General features: G+C 44.0%; 1 protein-coding gene across 2 annotated transcripts in view; it reads left to right on the top strand.

Moving 5' to 3' along the window:
- Ift43 (intraflagellar transport 43) overlaps positions 1-16,600 on the top strand; it is a 103,730-nt gene that overhangs the window by 62,753 nt on the left and 24,377 nt on the right. For both annotated transcript variants that reach the window (XM_008840242.3, XM_008840233.3), the window contains exons 4-5: positions 5,194-5,226; positions 5,857-5,903. In XM_008840242.3, the coding sequence (XP_008838464.2) occupies positions 5,194-5,226; positions 5,857-5,903 (80 nt within the window). The remainder of the gene's footprint in view (positions 1-5,193; positions 5,227-5,856; positions 5,904-16,600) is intronic.

Here is a 16,600-nt window from a genome sequence, read left to right as displayed (position 1 = left end):
CTCTTTGCTAATTTCTTTTATGAACTTGGCCCCCAGCTACAGAATTTTATCTTTTTGCAGTGGAGCCATGTGACTTTAGACATCTCTTACCTGCAACACGTTGTAGTCGTCACTGTGTGTCCAAACCATTCACTGCCTTCCCTGGGTCAGAGGCAGTGGTCTCTGGGGGACAGGCCAGTGGAGTCCCTACCCAGGCCCAGACAGGTGTTCAGTGGCCCTGAGGTCCGTATGATACTTTCTGTCTTGTAGCATGGAGGGGAGTCTAGGGTCCTGTGTGTGCCATTCCTATTGAGAGGTTTCAAGGACACTTCCCCCCATTTATCCCAGCTATGTCCCCTGCTAAAATAGGTTAACGGTGTCTAATTAACCACTGAACATTGTCATGCTGCATAAAGATAGAATCCTGGCTGTCCTCTGAGCTATGGTACTTTATCTCCATTTAGATCTCTGTAGTGTTCCATTAAGCACGAGAGAACATTTCCACGGAGGTCTGCATCAGGACCGCCTTCAGCCTCCACATGGAAACTGGGAGCAGCAGTTGAGGCCTGTGTATGGTGGTGGTGGAGAATCAGGTTGCTTTAGGGACTTAAGAAGCTGGCAGGGGGGCCGGAGAGATGGCTCGGCTGTTAAGAACACTGGCTGTTCTTGCAGAAGACCTGGGTTCGAATCCCAGCACCCAGATGGCAGCTAACAACTGTCTGTAACTCCAGTTCCAGGGGATCCGACAGCCTCTTCTATCCTCTGTGGGCATTGCATGACACGGGTGCACTTACCTACATGCAGGCAATATATGCATGCACATAAAAATAATAAATATTTCTTAAAAAGAAGCTTAGCTGGAGGTGGTGGCACACGTGCCTTTAATCCCAGCATTTGGGAGGCAGAGGCAGGCGGATCTCTGTGAGTTCAAGGCCAGCCTGGTCTATGTAGCGGGTTCCAGACCAGCGGGAGTTACAGGGGGACCCTTTCTCAAAAAAAAAAAAAAAAAAAAAGAAGTTGGCAGGGTCTGTGCAGTTGGGGGGTCATAACCACTTACAGGTCCCTCAGATGTGGTCCTTCTTTTGATCATGATGGCCAGACTAGGCCTTTTATGCAGCAAGGGACCAGGGAGGACAGGTGGCCACAAGACAGTTGGAGAGGCAAATCAGGTTACACACACACACAGGTGGATGATACCCCCATCTGAGGAGTTACCCCAGGGAGGAACTCACAGCACACCTTTTCCATTGAGTCTCAGAATAAAGGCAGGAGGATCCAGTCTTCCAGGTCTCCTGCGGCTATAGTCACCCAGTATGCTGGTGGGATCAAGCACGTCCTTAGCCTGCCAAATAAGCAAAAAAGTGGGACTGTGGAAGGGAAGGTAACTTAGCTAGATAGGCTCCCCCCTCCCACCATAACACAAGTTACCATATTATAACTAAAAAATAAATAATAAATCACATCAAACAATTAAACCATCATGTTATAAGGCCTGCAAAGCTGTAGCCCTACTATAAGTTGGAAGCATGTCCCTGCTGTGGAAAATACTAATTGTATCTGAACAGTGTGTGTGGAAATGGCGTATTGGTGTATGCAGAGCTGCTTGCATATATGTCCCTGTCAGGCAAAGGTTAAAAACTGGACTTTTGGGTTAGCCAGCCTGGCTTGCATTCATACTAGAACATACTGCTGTGTTCTAGGTGGGCGACCAAAGGCAAGTTACTTTACCTCTCTAAGCTCCAGCTTCTTTGCTTATAAAATGGAGTAAATAACACAGTCATTCTAAAATATCATGCATGCTCTATGCAATCGTAACGTACATGTAATATAACGTTAGGTCCTGGTGTCCAGTTCAAACTCTGAGGATTGAGTGGCTGTATCAAGCTGAGCAGGTCAGAGGGACACAGGCTTGAAAACCAGGAGGGGACGTGTTGAGTGCTAAGTCAAGGTGCTGAACTTTACATGAAGACCTTAAACCCTTAAATCCCAGAAGCAGATATTTGGAATGCAGTGGCTTCATGGCTGAGCATGTTGATGGTTTGCAAAGGGCCACCCAGAGATGGCTTGGATTTCCTCTTTAGTGAGCTACTAAAGAGGCTCACTGTATCACCGTTGGCATGCCTTTACCCCTGTCACCAAATCTGTAAGGTGGGAGGGCATTGGTGATATTTAATCTGATCCAGAGGCAAAGTTTCATTCTGCAGAATGGCCAAAGCAATCAGCAAGTGATGGAGGAGCTCTTTAAAAGAAACCTGGCATTTAATTAACTTTTCAAAGCGCTGGTTCAGCAAGCTCTGTGCTTTACATTTTGCATATTGAGCAAGCGGCTCTAATGGGTCTGAATTGTCTGGCCTGCCATGTGGTGAACTCCTGACTGAGTTATACAGACACCACAGCCTCTTGTGTGTCTCAGGAACAGAGGTTTCACTCTGTGGTCTGTTTGGGCCCCTGGCCATTTCCTTCTCAAGTCCATGTTTATTACACTTCTGGTGGAAGACAGTAGGCAGCTGAAAAGGAGAAGACAGGCAGGTCTCAGTTTTGCTGCTTAGCAACTGGAGTGTTCAGTCTCATATCTGAAATAAAGTCAGGGGAGTGACTCTCATAGCCATGACTGGGATCTGTTTCTAGAAATTACTACCTGGGGGTTGGGCACTAGCATCTCTCCATTGAAAAAATTTCCCATATGATTCTGTTGCCTGCCAGTGGTTAAGAGCTACCTGTTTGAAAGAGTCTCTGCAACCTTCAATTCTCTATTCTATCTATTGCTTTCTGTAAGTAGGGGGAGTTGGATGGACTGTCTGCACAGGAATCCAAACAGATGTCTGGGTGCCCCAGGGATGGAGGCAAGTCAGCTGGGGCAGTGTGTCTGGGAACTACGGTGAAAACTGGGAGAAGCGAAGTCTAGTTTCAGCCTCATCACTAACTAGCTCTGTGATTAGGTCGAAGCCCACAGCTCTAGTGTCAGTGCACTGCAAAAACCTGCTCACCTCTTTCTCAGCACTCAGATGATGGAGTGTTGGTAGCACGTGACACAGACATGGAAGTCTTTGGAGTATGTGCCACCAGTGCAACCTAAGATGCCTTTGGGGTCCAGACAGATGTGGCAGACCTGTGAAGTAAGATTGTATTTCAGATCCTATTCCTGAGATATACATGTGAATTATTTGTATATTTATCTTTCTATAGAGGAGCACATACCAGGTCTAGAATGTATTTCCCACCTAGTCTGCCTTTGGCTCTCACATCGATACCCATGTAGCTGTGGAAACCATGCCATTGTCTCCTGACTCCTCTGAGAAAACCAGCAGTGCAGACTTAGTGACTCAGACCTCGTGGTGGTGTGGTAGGAGGCAACGGCTGGAGCTGAAGCTTCTCGCCTGTACGTTGTGTTGCCAGGCTTTTTATTGAAATAATTCAGAAAGCTGGACTTTTGTTAAAAGAATAAACAGCAGTGTAGTCCAAACGTATCTACACTCTAGATGCAGCTCAGAAATGGCCAGTTTTCCTTCCGTATGACCCAGAGCAGAGGCAGGGGCTCTGTCCCACTAGACTGTCTCAAGCAGTAGGTGCATTGTTTCTACCAGAGAGAGACAGAGACAGAGACAGAGACCAGAATGCATTCCTACTGCCCATCTCTCCCCAAGGATGTCATTCTGATCTGCCTCCTTCCTCTGTGAGAGAAATGAAGTGGTGGGGAAAGTCCGTGGGCTCCCCCTAGAGGGAGAGAGTACAGGATGTGGGCTCCATAGCAATTAAGTTAAATATTAACTCTCCCCCCTTTTTGGATATTGAATGGAAGAATGGCAATTAATCAGCCTCCCCCATGATTAGCACCATCATTATTGTCTCCTCTAGACAGAATCCCCACTCCTTTTACCATGGCACTTTGCCTAGGAATCACAGTAGCACCACCCACGGCTGCTAACCAGGCCTTTAGCATATGGGCCTTTGGGGGACATTTAAGATTCAAACCCTGGGCTAGAGAGATTGTTCAGTGGTTAAGAGCACTGGTTGCTCTTGCAGAGGACCCAGGTTCAGTTCCCACCTACCTCTGAGGGCATTGTGCAAGATGGGTGCACTTGCATACATGTAGGCAATATACGCATACACATAAAAAATAAAAATAATAAAATATTAATGAAATGCAACTCTGTTGTAGGAATTTTTAGACAGAAATGGAATCACCATGTACCCAAAAGCCAAGTTTAACCACCATCCACAGCTGCCATTCCCAGGGTGGTGACCTCCTTAGATTAAATTTGTTTGAAATGCATTGTCTGCTGGAAATGGTGGCATATGCCTTTAATTCCAGCACTTGGAAGGCAGATCTCTGTGAGTTGAGGCAGGCCTGGTCTACATAATGAGCCCCTGTCTCTCAATGAATGAATTAATTCATCGTTCTGGGTTTAGGGTGTGCAGTGGGAGAATGCTTATCTAGCAAGCATGAGGCCCAGCTTCAAACCCAACACCACAAATAATAATAATACCGCAAATAATAACACTATGTAGTCCTTGGTTCCATATCCACAGATCAACTAATTCAGAAATCAATCTATGCTGGGCCCAGCAGTCTGCATGTCTAACAGACTTCCCAGTGGATCTTATGCCACTACGTGTGTGTGTCACCCAGGCCCAGGTTCTCAGAGAACCTGTTTTAGGCTTGTTCCTCACCCAACACCATCATGCCGAGGTATGGTTGTGTATGTAACTGTAGCATAGCTAGGGGCAGAGCTTGATGTGCAGCCATTCTAGCCAGTTGGTGAGCACCAAGTTCAGTGAGAGACCCTGTCTTGAAAGATAAGGGGGAGACTCATACCTGACAAAACTTCTGGCTTCTTTTTACACACACACACACCCACACACCCACACCCACCCCCCCACACACCCACGGCCTTACAGTCTCTGCAATTATAGAACTTGGCCTATAAAGAATTCATACAAATAAGGCCGGGCGTAGTGGTGCATGCCTTTAATCCCAGCACTTGGGAGGCAGAGGCAGGCAGATCTCTGTGAGTTCAAGGCCAGCCTGGTCTACATAGCGAGTTCCAGGACAGCTGGAGCTACAGCTGTTCTAAAAAAAAAAAAAATCATACAAACAAAACATTTGAAATGTGCTAATTTGCCCCCACTTTTGAAACCCTTCCCCAAGGTGCTACCCAAGTATGTGAGACTGGCAGGTTCACTTACACCTTGTTTTTTGTTTTTTGTTTTCAGATTGGGAAAGAAACTTTCTGAAGAGATAGAAGTGTAAGTTCCTATGTTCCTGTGTCTCCTGGGGGAGCTTTGTCAGCACTGTGGTCTCGGTGTCATTGTCTCCTTGACCTATGTTGAACACAGCATTAAAAAAAAATCAAATGTTTGAAATCTGGCTATGGCCAGGGACTGGGATCTGCATAGTGAATCCAGAGCTGGCCTCATGCTGCTGCCTCACCTGAAGGTCTGGAGGCTGCACTGATGCTCATGTCATATGCTCACCATGTGCTTTTTAGGTATTGGATGTACAAACTCTACTGTAATGATATAGCTGGACAAGAGTAGTGATAGCCCACTAAGCTTGGCCTTCTCCTAAGACATATATCAAAAAATTAATGAATTAAAATTAAAACAAAGAGGAAGGGTTATAGATGAAGACACCTTTAGGGGTGGGAGGAGCATTTGTGTGAGAATCCAGGGCTGCTGCCCTCGGAAATGTTGCACAGCCTGGGCAACTAGACATGGCAGACCCATTTGCCTGAATACATTTGACCAGGATGGTAGAGGGAGACAGACCAAGGGATATTTTTATCTAGGAGAAAGAGTAGATACAAGGAAACTTTGGGTTGTTCATGTCAGTGTTTGAAACTCATTTTCTTCTCTCCTTTTCTTTTCCACTGGCAGTCATCGCTTCAGACAGCACAGTCAGGCTGGCTCCAATGATGGAGAAGGTAAGCTGCTCTTAGAGGAAGTCAGAGGGTGTGCAGAGAGCCCCAGAGCCCTGGGGGATGCCTTGTGCTGCAGTTCAAGCAGTGTGCTGCAGCGTCACTGGAGACATTTGCAGGGGCTTCACCCCCAGGCTCTCCTTCACATCTCTGTGCCTTGCAGAATGCTCTTGGCAAATCCCCTTTATTATCAACTTAGCTTGCTTGTCTTTCAGACTCAGCTAAATGTGTTGGTCAGCTTTGCATCACTGTGACAAAAATGCCTGAGATAAACAACTTCAGAGAGAAGGATTTAATTTAGCTCACAGTTCCAGAGGTTTCCATCTTGGCTAGCTGGCTCTATTGCTTTTGGACCACAGGGAGGCAGAACTTCATAGCAAAGATGCTCACCTCCTGGTATCTGGAAACAAGAGTCAGAGGGAGGAAGAGGCCACGGTATATTTGCCTTTCAAACCACACCTTCACCTTCCATGGTTTCTACCCCTCACAATAGCCTTTTCAGTTACGAAACAACCATCAATTAGGTCAGCATCCCTCTGATCCAGTCACTTTTAAAGTTCCCACCTCTGAACACTGATTGGGAATCAAGCCTTCTCAATGAGCCTTTGTGTGGGGGGTGGGGTGTGCTTACTATCTGAACAGTAACATGAAGCATCACTTCCTCAGGAGCATCATCCTTTCCACTATTCCTTCTCTAGCACCAATGTTTTCTCCGTTTTCCCATAGCCTCCCTGGGAAACTTCCATTGTGATAACAGTTGCTAATATCATTAAGCATTTTTACATGGCAGGTACCAGCTCTGCCAGTCCTACCAGCTTATATATGTTTAAGCATTGGCTTTCACTATAACTCTACAAAACAGTACTATTTTATACCCATTTTACAGTGACAGAAACTTAAGGCACTAGAGAAACTAAGTTTCCCAAGGCTACAGAACTTCTAAGTGAATAGAGCCAGGTTTTCCATACAGTGAGAACAGATCACACTTTAACTCTTTGTTGGTTTGATTGTTACCCCCAGGCTCTAGTAGTGGTAGACACCATCTTCCCATCTCCAGTGCTTGACACAGTGGCCAGTTATGCTGACTGTATAATCAAGGGGGAAACAGGACTGAAAAGGCTATGACTCAAAGGAAGTCCATTCAAAACTCAAGAGAAAAGATGAGGTCTGGGTGTCTCTCTATAAAGAAACCTGCAAGACAGGAGATGATGCCTGGGACCTAAATACTAAAGCTTAAAAAATTTTTAAATATATTTTTTATTATTTTTATTTTACGTGTATGTGCGTATTGCCTGCACGTAGGTAAGTGCACCCATGTCATGCAATGCCCACGGAGGACAGAAGACGCTGTCGGAACTGGAGTTACAGACAGTTGTTAGCTGCCATATGGATGCTGGGATTTGAACCCAGGTCATCTGCAAGAACAGTGATTGTTCTTAACCGCTGAGCCCTCTCTGCGGCCCCAGCTTAAAAAATTTTAACTCCTTAAAAATTTCTTCTCCTTTTTTTGTAACATTTATTTCTGTATGTGTGTGGAGGGGGTGGGACACATGCCAAAGCATGTGTGTGGAGACCAGAGAACAACTTACAGGAGTCAGTTCTCCTTCATGTAGAGATGGAACTCAGGTCATCAGGCTTGGCAACAAGTGCCTTTACTTGCCGAGCCACCTCGTCTGTGCTAAAGCTTTTTTCTTTAATCCACATAGTATCTCCATATTTCTTATTCTGTGTGTAGACCCTGGTTTCTGTCTGACATCATCTCCCCTTAGGTAGAAGAACTGTATCAGAGGGCTAGCAGCAAAGTTTCTCTGCCTTGTTTGCTCGTAAATGTTTTTACTTTTCAGCATAGAATTCTAGGCTGACAGTTTATTTTTTTCTTTTACATAATTTAGTTCATGATCTTTCCTTCGTTGTTGTGGGTGAGAAGTCAGTAGTCTCTCTTACCTTGTAAAGCCCCTGTGTGCAGTGTGTCTTTCTCTGCTGTAGCTGCTTTCCAGGTTTGTTTTCCTTTGTCAGTTGTTTTTAGTAATTTGGTGTCTTTGTGTAGTTTTTGTGTTTATCCCACTTAACTTCGGAATCTGTGGGTTTATAGTTTTCATCCAATTCAAAAACTTCTAGCTAGTATTTCTTTAATTTTTAAAACTTATTTTTATTTTATGTGTATGAGTGTTTTGCCTGCACATAAGTACACCACATGCATGCAAAAGATGGCTGTTAGCCACCATATGGGTGCTGGGAGCCAGACCCAGGTCTTCAGGAAGAGCAGCCATACTCTAACTGCTGAGCTGTCTCTCCAGTAGACCGCCCACCCCCGCCTTTTTTACTACGTTTCTTCCTTCCCATTTCTTCTGAGACACCAAGTTCAAGTACATACGTCCATACAGAGCACTGACTCGCAGTAATTTTCCTGCTGTATGTCCTTTCATTGCTTCTCCAGGTGCTTCTGTTTGAATGGTTCTGATGCTGTGTAACTGATCTTTCCTTCTTCAGCATTCACTCTACTGTTAACCCTGTCCAGTGAGTTTATTTCAGATGCTTTACTTTGCCATTCTAGAAGCTTCATCTAGTTCTTTATTATTAATTAATTAATAACAATGTGAGGGGGGTATGTGTGTGTGTGGTGCATGTACATGAGTGAGTGTCCTCCTTTAATACCCGGTGTCTTATTGCCTTGAGATAGTCTCTCACTGAACGAGAACCTTGCTGTTTGGGCTAGGCTTGCCAGCAAGCTCTTGATATCTGTGGGGCCTGTCTCTGCCCCATAGTACTGGGATTACAGGCATGTACAGCCATGCCTGGCTTTTCACATGGCTGCTGGGGATTCATACTCAGACCCCCATGCTTGCAGAACAGGCATGCTTACCCAAAGAACTAAACTCATTTAAACAAGCTGCCTGGATGAATGTGCGGCAGGCTGAAGTTTGGCCCTAAAATCTCACTGTGGTGCTGCTGAAGACTCCTCTGAGGACAAGAGAGGCTGGAACCATGAGAAAAGTCTTTTGACCCATCTCATTCCACAGGGATTTGGGGGAGAAGGGTAATCACTAGCAGTCAGAAGAAATCCTCCATACCCTACGGTCTTCAGAATCTCACTCTGCTTTCCACTGTTGCTATTTGACAGGCTCATTTCTTTTTTATTTTTTTTAACTAGATCTTCCTCCGTAGCTCGGTCCACTAAACTTTTGTTAGCTTCCAGACCTCTCTACCCCCTGATAATTCCCAGTGACCCTGTTAACTAAGGTGTCACATTTCATTTTCCCGACATGTGCCTGGGTGCCTTCTACCAATGCTTAACTGGCAGGTCAGTGATAGGGGGCTGCTGGCACCCTTTCAATCTGCCTGTCCTCCTGGGTTGTTTGCCATTGGTTACATAGGACAGTGAGGTAACCATCCTGGAGGATGTACCAACAGACTCCACCCAGAGTCTCCTCCCAGTAGTAACATAGATGTTATATAGTTAAGGAGCAGTGCTCATGGAAGTTGTGCAGTGAGAGCAATGATTCCAGAGCCTGGGATTGGAACTGAAAGATGGTGATGGAGTGGTTTGCATTGTGAAGATCTGGCTAGTTTGGGATGATGGGTAAAAGAACATATGACTATTTGAACCCCACAGTAGGTGATTTTTGGAATAATTTCAGTTTCCAGTTTCTTGTGTATCTGTTTGTAACACCAAGAAAGTTGGTTTATGCAAGAAAACAGTAAATTCAGAGAAAATGATTTCTAGAGCTCTTTGGCAGAAACTTGCAAATGGAAACACAAGAAAACAATTAAATTCATCCATTAGTGCTTACTCACTGGATAGCCTCCAGCCTGTTAGGCACTCTTTTTTTTTTTTTAAAGAGTTTTATTTATGAGAGAGAGAGAGAGAGAGAGAGAGAGAGAGAGAAAGAGAGAGAGCGAGAGAGAGAGAGAGAGAGAGAGAGAGAGAGAGAGAGAGAGAGATGCCATGTTTAGGTGACTGTGGAGGCCAAAAGTGGGTGAGTGAATGTTTGATTCCCTGGAGCTGGAGTTACAGGCAGTTGTGAGTTGCCAATGAGGGGGCTGGGAGCCAATTCAGGCAGGGGGGGGCGGGGGGGGCTGGGAGCCAATTCCAGCCCACTGGGAAGTGCAGCGAGCATTCTTAACCCCTGGGGCTGTTAACTGCTCTGCCTCAAACCTCTTTCCAACTCACTTTAAGGACTTCTGAAATCCTACTTTCTCTACTTTTTTTCATTGTGGAAAATGCTACATTTCAAGAAGTAACTATAAAATGCCACAGCCAAACTGTAAATGCTGCAGTTGTCACATGCAAGTGTGCGGGATTCGAGGCTGCAGTGGCTGCTTTAGAGCCACATCGCTGCAGCTCAGAGGAGCTGCATAGGCCATCTTGACCAACATGAGGTTTGACATGTTAAGAGATTGAGGCTTAGAGATTGCCATGCAGGACCAGAGGGTCTTTGACTCCCAGGAGAACAACTCATACTTCAGTTGTCCGCCAATGTCACCTCACCATTTACTACCAAACATTTGCCATGAGCCAGCCACCAAGCTAGGTGTTTTACATTTTCTGATTTGTTTGAGTTGGGCTTTGGGGTTTTGTTTTTTGAGACAGGGTTTCCACTGTGTAGCTCAGACCAGCCTCAAAATCCTGTTCCTCTGGCCTTGGACTCCCAGGTGCTACAATCACCAGCGTATGATGCCACACTTTCTTATATTTTACATTTTCTGTCATTTCATTTTCAAGAACATTCTACGGCAAAGTGGGTTGTTGTGTATGTGTGTGTTGTATATGTACATGTGAGTGCATGTGCATGTGTATGCTCATGGATGTAGAGACCAGAGGTTGATAATAGGTATTGCTTTCTACCTTTATTTATTTATTTTTATTTATTATTTTTTATTTTATGTGTTTGTGTGTATTGCCTGCATGTAGGTAAGTGCACCCATGTCATGCAATGCCTGTGGAGGTCAGAAAAGGCTGTCAGATCCTCTGGGCCTGGAGTTACGGATAGTTGTTAGCTGCCATGTGTGTGCTGGAATTCAAACCCAGGTCTTCTGCAAGAACAACCAGTGTTCTTAACCCCTGAGCCATCTCTCCAGCCCTTCTACCTTTATTTTTTGACATATGGTCTCTCTCTGAACCAGAAGTTCATCAATTCGACTAGACTGGCTGGCCAATGAGCTTCAGAGATCCACCTGCCCCACCCCCTCCAGTGGTGGAGTCACAGGGCAGGCACAGGCCACCATGCCTAGATTTTTATGTGGGTTCTGGGGCTCTGAACTCAGGTTCCCTTGCTTGTGCAGCAGTTTATCAACTGAGCCATCTCCCTAGCTCCATGGCAAAGTTTTTTAAGTCTACTTTATTGAGTCTAAGTACAGCAAGCCTTAGCCGTTTAAAGTAACAGTTTGAGTCTGACTGATGTCTACATCTGATGAGATCACGGCCACAGTGAACACACGGAATGTCTTCATCACCCTCAACAGTTCCCTTATGCCTCAGTGCGTCCCATCTTTGTCTCTGGCCGCAACAACTACAGCTTTTTTTTTTTTTTCCACAATAGAGTAGTTTCATTTCCTGGAATTTTGTTTAAATGAAGGCATCAGTATATCAGTTTTATCTCATTTTACATAAAGGGAAGCATAAACATGCCTGACTTGTTTTACTCAGTATGATTCTGAGATTGATCCAGCTTGTTGCTTGTATCATCAACCTCTCCATTTTTATTGATGAGTAATACTCCATTGTATGGTTATACCACAGTCTGTTAACCTGTTGATAAACATTTGATTTGTTCATTATCCCCATTTTGAAGAAAAATAGACCAGGGTAAGGAAGGGTAACCTTGCCCACAATTGTACAACAATGGTAGCAACAGGATTTGGAGACAGATCTTTGACCCTAGATCTCTTCTTTTCAGCCTTTGTAATGAAACCCTCAGATATGCTGGTGTCTCCACCAGAGAATGCTTAGCGTGATTAACAGGGTGCTTAGAAAATTTCACCAGGGCCAGGTGTGGTGGTTTACGCCTTTAATCTCAGCACTCAAGGTAGGTGGATCTCTGTGAATTCCAGGCCAGCTGGGGCTACAGAGAGAACTTGTCTCAAAAAGACAAATGGAAGAAAGGACATAATGCATTTTATCAGTCAACTAAATTTTGGAATTTTGAATTTTTTTTGCCTGATATATAGCAATAACCAATATATAATATATAGGAAGGGAGAGAGAGAAAGAAAGAGAAAGAAAGAAAGAAAGAAAGAAAGAAAGAAAGAAAGAAAGAAAGAAAGAAAGAAAGAAAAAATAAATTTCACCAGGAGAGGAAAGAAAACCGATACCAGAAAGAAAGAAAGAAAGAAAGAAAGAAAGAAAGAAAGAAAGAAAATAAATTTCACCAGGAGAGGAAAGAAAACCGATACTGATTTTCAGAGAATACCTCTAGTATTTTTTCCCTTCATAAACTTGGTATGTGAAACGTATGGTTTGCCTTTTATTTTGGCATGGAGGTCTGAAGCACAAGCCCCTTCCTTGTCAGCACTCTTCCTTCTTCCTCCAGGAGAGACACCTCTTCCCCAGCACAAATCTGTTTTCCCACGCAGTTATGCTGCGTCCTTTAATGGAAAGTCAGTTCACGTGTCACACTTCACACTTGACTTGGTCCATTCCACTGGATGTGAATGTTTAGAATCCATTATGCAGTAAGAATCATATGTTACATATAACTACTTTCTAGAATTATCTTTGCTCAGAGAATTACTTGGTCGGCTAGTGAAAACTGCTCCTTTGAACTTAGAAAGTGGGTGGGGCAACTCCAGGAATGATTCCTGTGAATCATCCATAGCCGCTCACTAAGCAATGGCATTGAACAGCTCTTTGGACACCTGTAAGGAAACGTACTAGTTCCCTTCATAAAACCACATCAGGTTCTTAGAGGAGCAAGGAGTGTTGTCACCTGGGAAGGAGCTGATTATACCTGGTAGGGATGTGTCATTGGTGAACAGTCCCAAAAGGAGAGATGCAGATCTGAGATCTTCCTCATCCTATCTAGTCTCCTTCCACCACCATCTTTGGAGGTTAGAATTTTTGTAGAAAGCTGGTGGGTTTTCATCCAGTGCCTTCTGGGGCCTGTATTGCCCCGAGTGCTAGAGATGGCAATGGCTAAGTCAAGCCCAGCCCCAAGGGAGCCTCTGATCCACTAACATCCTTGTTTCTTCCCTGCCGTAGAGAATGTCAGAAGCCTTGTCTGACTAGGTACGTTCTTAGTATTTTTACCTTTGGTGTGCGACACTAATTGTTCCCTGTATAGCCTGTGCTCCCTCTCTCTCTGCCCTGTTGCCTAGGGAGAAAGGAGGCGCACTTCACCATCTTTCCGTAATGCCTTGCGCTTTCATGGGGTAGAATGTGAAATTAGGAGAGAGGAGCTTTGAAGATTTTAAAATGGAAAACAGTGAGCAGCAGTGACAAGGGGTTTGGGGACCTATTGGTGAACCAAAATGTATGACATGAGACTGTTTGCAAGACAGTGGCTAGGCTGTAAGCCCAGGTGACTGTAGAGGCCAGACAGAGAACATAAGCACATGAAACAAGCAAAGGAGAAGGCAGTGGAGAGTGTTGGAGCCTGTGGTGAACATAAAGGAGAGAGAGCACAGCCTGAAAGTTTTCACATTTATATTTGAAAAGGTGACAGGCAGGCTGGAGTGTATCTCCAATGGGAAATGCCTGCATAGCCCATGTAAGGCACCAAAAAGTTAAATACAAATTTTAAATGACACTTTTAGGGGCATGGTGCTGCTTTTGAACCCAGAGCCGCATTGCATGCTAAGCAGGCTGTCTGTACTGAGCTATGCTCCCAGCTCCCAAGTGTATGAGTGTTTTCCCGCACGTATATGTATATCACATGTGTCCAGGTGCCTGTGGAAGCCAGAAGAGAGCACTGGAGTCCCTGGAACTGAAGTTACAGACAGTTGTGGGCTACCACATGGGTGCTGGGACCCGAACTCAGGTCCTTTGCAGGAGCAGCCAGTGTTCTTGCCTGCCAAGCCATCTCTCCAGCCCCAAGAGGGATTCTTAAAAAAAGCATTTTATGGGGCTGGAGAGATGACTCAGCGGTTAAGAACACTGACTGTTCTTGCAGAAGACCCAGGTTTGAATCCCAGCACCCACATGGCAGCTAACAACTGTGCATAACTCCAGTCCCAGGGGATCCTACAGCCTCTTCTGTCCTCCGCGGGCATTGCACAACACCAGTGCACTCACCTACATGCAGGCAATACATGCATACACATAAAATAAAAATAATAAAAAAATTTTTTATATACTCTTTCTTTTTTTTTCTTTCTTTTTAATGGGGCTTTTTGCTACTCTAACATTCCCCTCTCTGAAGAGAACCCTAAAATCTTTTAGGGGTTAGATAAGAGCTCCCAAACTCTTATTTTTTACCCTAACTTCCTAGCTAGTTCTTACTTCTTATTCTTATCACACCATCCTCTGAAGATGTTTCACAAATTGCCACAGGGAATCAGGGTCTTTTTACCATAACTGCCTAGCCAGTTCCTACCTCCTATTGTTATCACACCATCCTCTGAAGAGGTTACCCAAATTGCCGATGGGGAATCAGGACACAGACCACTCAGGCTTCTTCCATGCTGAAGAGGGACGCAGGATGAAGCAACTGGGGTACCCCTTCAGTGGGTCTATCTAAAAGACTCCCAAATTGCATAACTCTTATCTGTAGTGAGAAGAGAAAGTCCTTGACTGGTGAATAGGAGATGTGAAGGAGAAGAAAAGGCAACAGTGGTTAGCAGTAGAAGTTCTAGACAGGGAACCAGAAAAAACAGGGCAAATTTCAAATGTTCATATGAGAGTCCATTGGAATTTCTTGACAAGAGCTTCCAAAAGTATCCCTCTGTTGGGTTCCTCCTCATTTTTCTTTTATCTGCCAAAGCTGGACTTGAGAGTAATGGACTCAGGATTTGTTTTCAGGCACTTTGATAGCTGTTGGAGTGGTTAGAATCAGTGTCATTTCCCTCTCAAAGGCTTCTAGATAGGGGGAGAAAATAAATTTAGCCATCATTTTAGAACAATAGCGGGTTGTCTCCCTTAGGTACAGGTGGGCATTACAGTATTGAAGACCAAGATCTGAAGTCTTATATCTGAGCAACACTTGTTTGGAACAAAATAATCAATGAGAAATAATTGTCTAAATATCTTTTTGTATAGAATTAGTCCTAATGTCTGGGATGTGTAAACCCTTGAACTCTTAAAGAAGTCTACACACATGTACATTTACCTACATGCAGGCAATACACATATACACATAAAATAAAAATAATAAATCAATAATTTTTTTAAAGTTAAAAAAAAAACATTTTCTAAGCAGAACAGACTTCATCAGCAAGTTTGTCTAGGCCTTTGGGACGTTATTTGCAAATCCTTCACAAGACACAGTGCTACTCTGCCATGAAGGGACACAGACCCTTGTTGGGAGGCAAAATATAGAAGTTGAAAAACAAAAAGCACTCCAAGAATTCAGTAGCTGAGGCAGTAGGATAAGGGAAAAAAAAAACATTTTCTAAGCAGAACAGACTTCATCAGCAAGTTTGTCTAGGCCTTTGGGACGTTATTTGCAAATCCTTCACAAGACACAGTGCTACTCTGCCATGAAGGGACACAGACCCTTGTTGGGAGGCAAAATATAGAAGTTGAAAAACAAAAAGCACTCCAAGAATTCAGTAGCTGAGGCAGTAGGATAAGGGTAGTGAGGCAGGACATGGGTTATGTCATTAGTGACTATGAGTTCACAAAAGGGTGTCTAGGCTGCGAGCACTTCAAGAAGAAGAACTTCTTATATTCTAGGCCTCAAATATGTCTGTTAAAAATCCAAGAAGGTTCGTTCCACCCATCTGGTACTTTTAATTACTGTGTGTCATGTAGATAAATCTTGGGCAAAAACCAATTGTTCTCAGATAAACCTTACCTAGACAAATATTACTTGACCTGCTATATATAATCTGTCAGTAGGTTGTAGGAGTAATATGATTCAAGAACTTCTTATATTCTAGGCCTCAAATATGTCTGTTAAAAATCCAAGAAGGTTAGTTCCACCCATCTGGTACTTTTAATTACTGTGTGTCATGTAGATAAATCTTGGGCAAAAACCAATTGTTTTCAGATAAACCTTACCTAGACAAATATTTCTTGATCTGCCATGTATAATTTGTCAGTAGGGTGTAGGAGTAATATGGTTCCCTCTGGTTTTCAAAACTAGCTCGGCATTGTTTATCTCTCACATTGTCTCACCCCTCCATCATGGTTTTCCCACTAACGGTGCTCCCATTTCCCCCCTTTCTCCCTTAATAATACCCTTCTCCTATAGTCCTACCTCTCTTGAGCTCCTTCTTTCCCTTTATCCCCTAGGTACCTTGTATACCCTTCCCTCCCCCATCTGTTAAACTAACCCAATTTTTATCCATATTTCCCGTATTAAGGCCTTTTTCCTACTGTTCTTCTCTTTCAGGTTCTTTCTTTTCCTTTACCTCCCCATTTCTTTTCCATTATGCTGGTTCCTGTAGTTATGTCTGGATACATACTCACTTATCAGGGTTTGGCACTAGGATCCAAATATGAGGGAGAACATATGTCGATATTTTTTCTTAGTCTGTGTTACTTCACTTAGTATAACGGTTTCTAGTTCCATCCATTTACCTGCAAATTTCATGATTTCATCTTT

The sequence above is a fragment of the Nannospalax galili genome, unplaced genomic scaffold (genome assembly GCF_000622305.1).
Source record: "Nannospalax galili isolate Female #2095 unplaced genomic scaffold, S.galili_v1.0 scaffold330, whole genome shotgun sequence".
Lineage (NCBI taxonomy): Eukaryota > Metazoa > Chordata > Mammalia > Rodentia > Spalacidae > Nannospalax > Nannospalax galili.
Note: the sequence above shows the minus strand (reverse complement) of the source record. Positions and strands in the feature narration are given on the sequence as shown.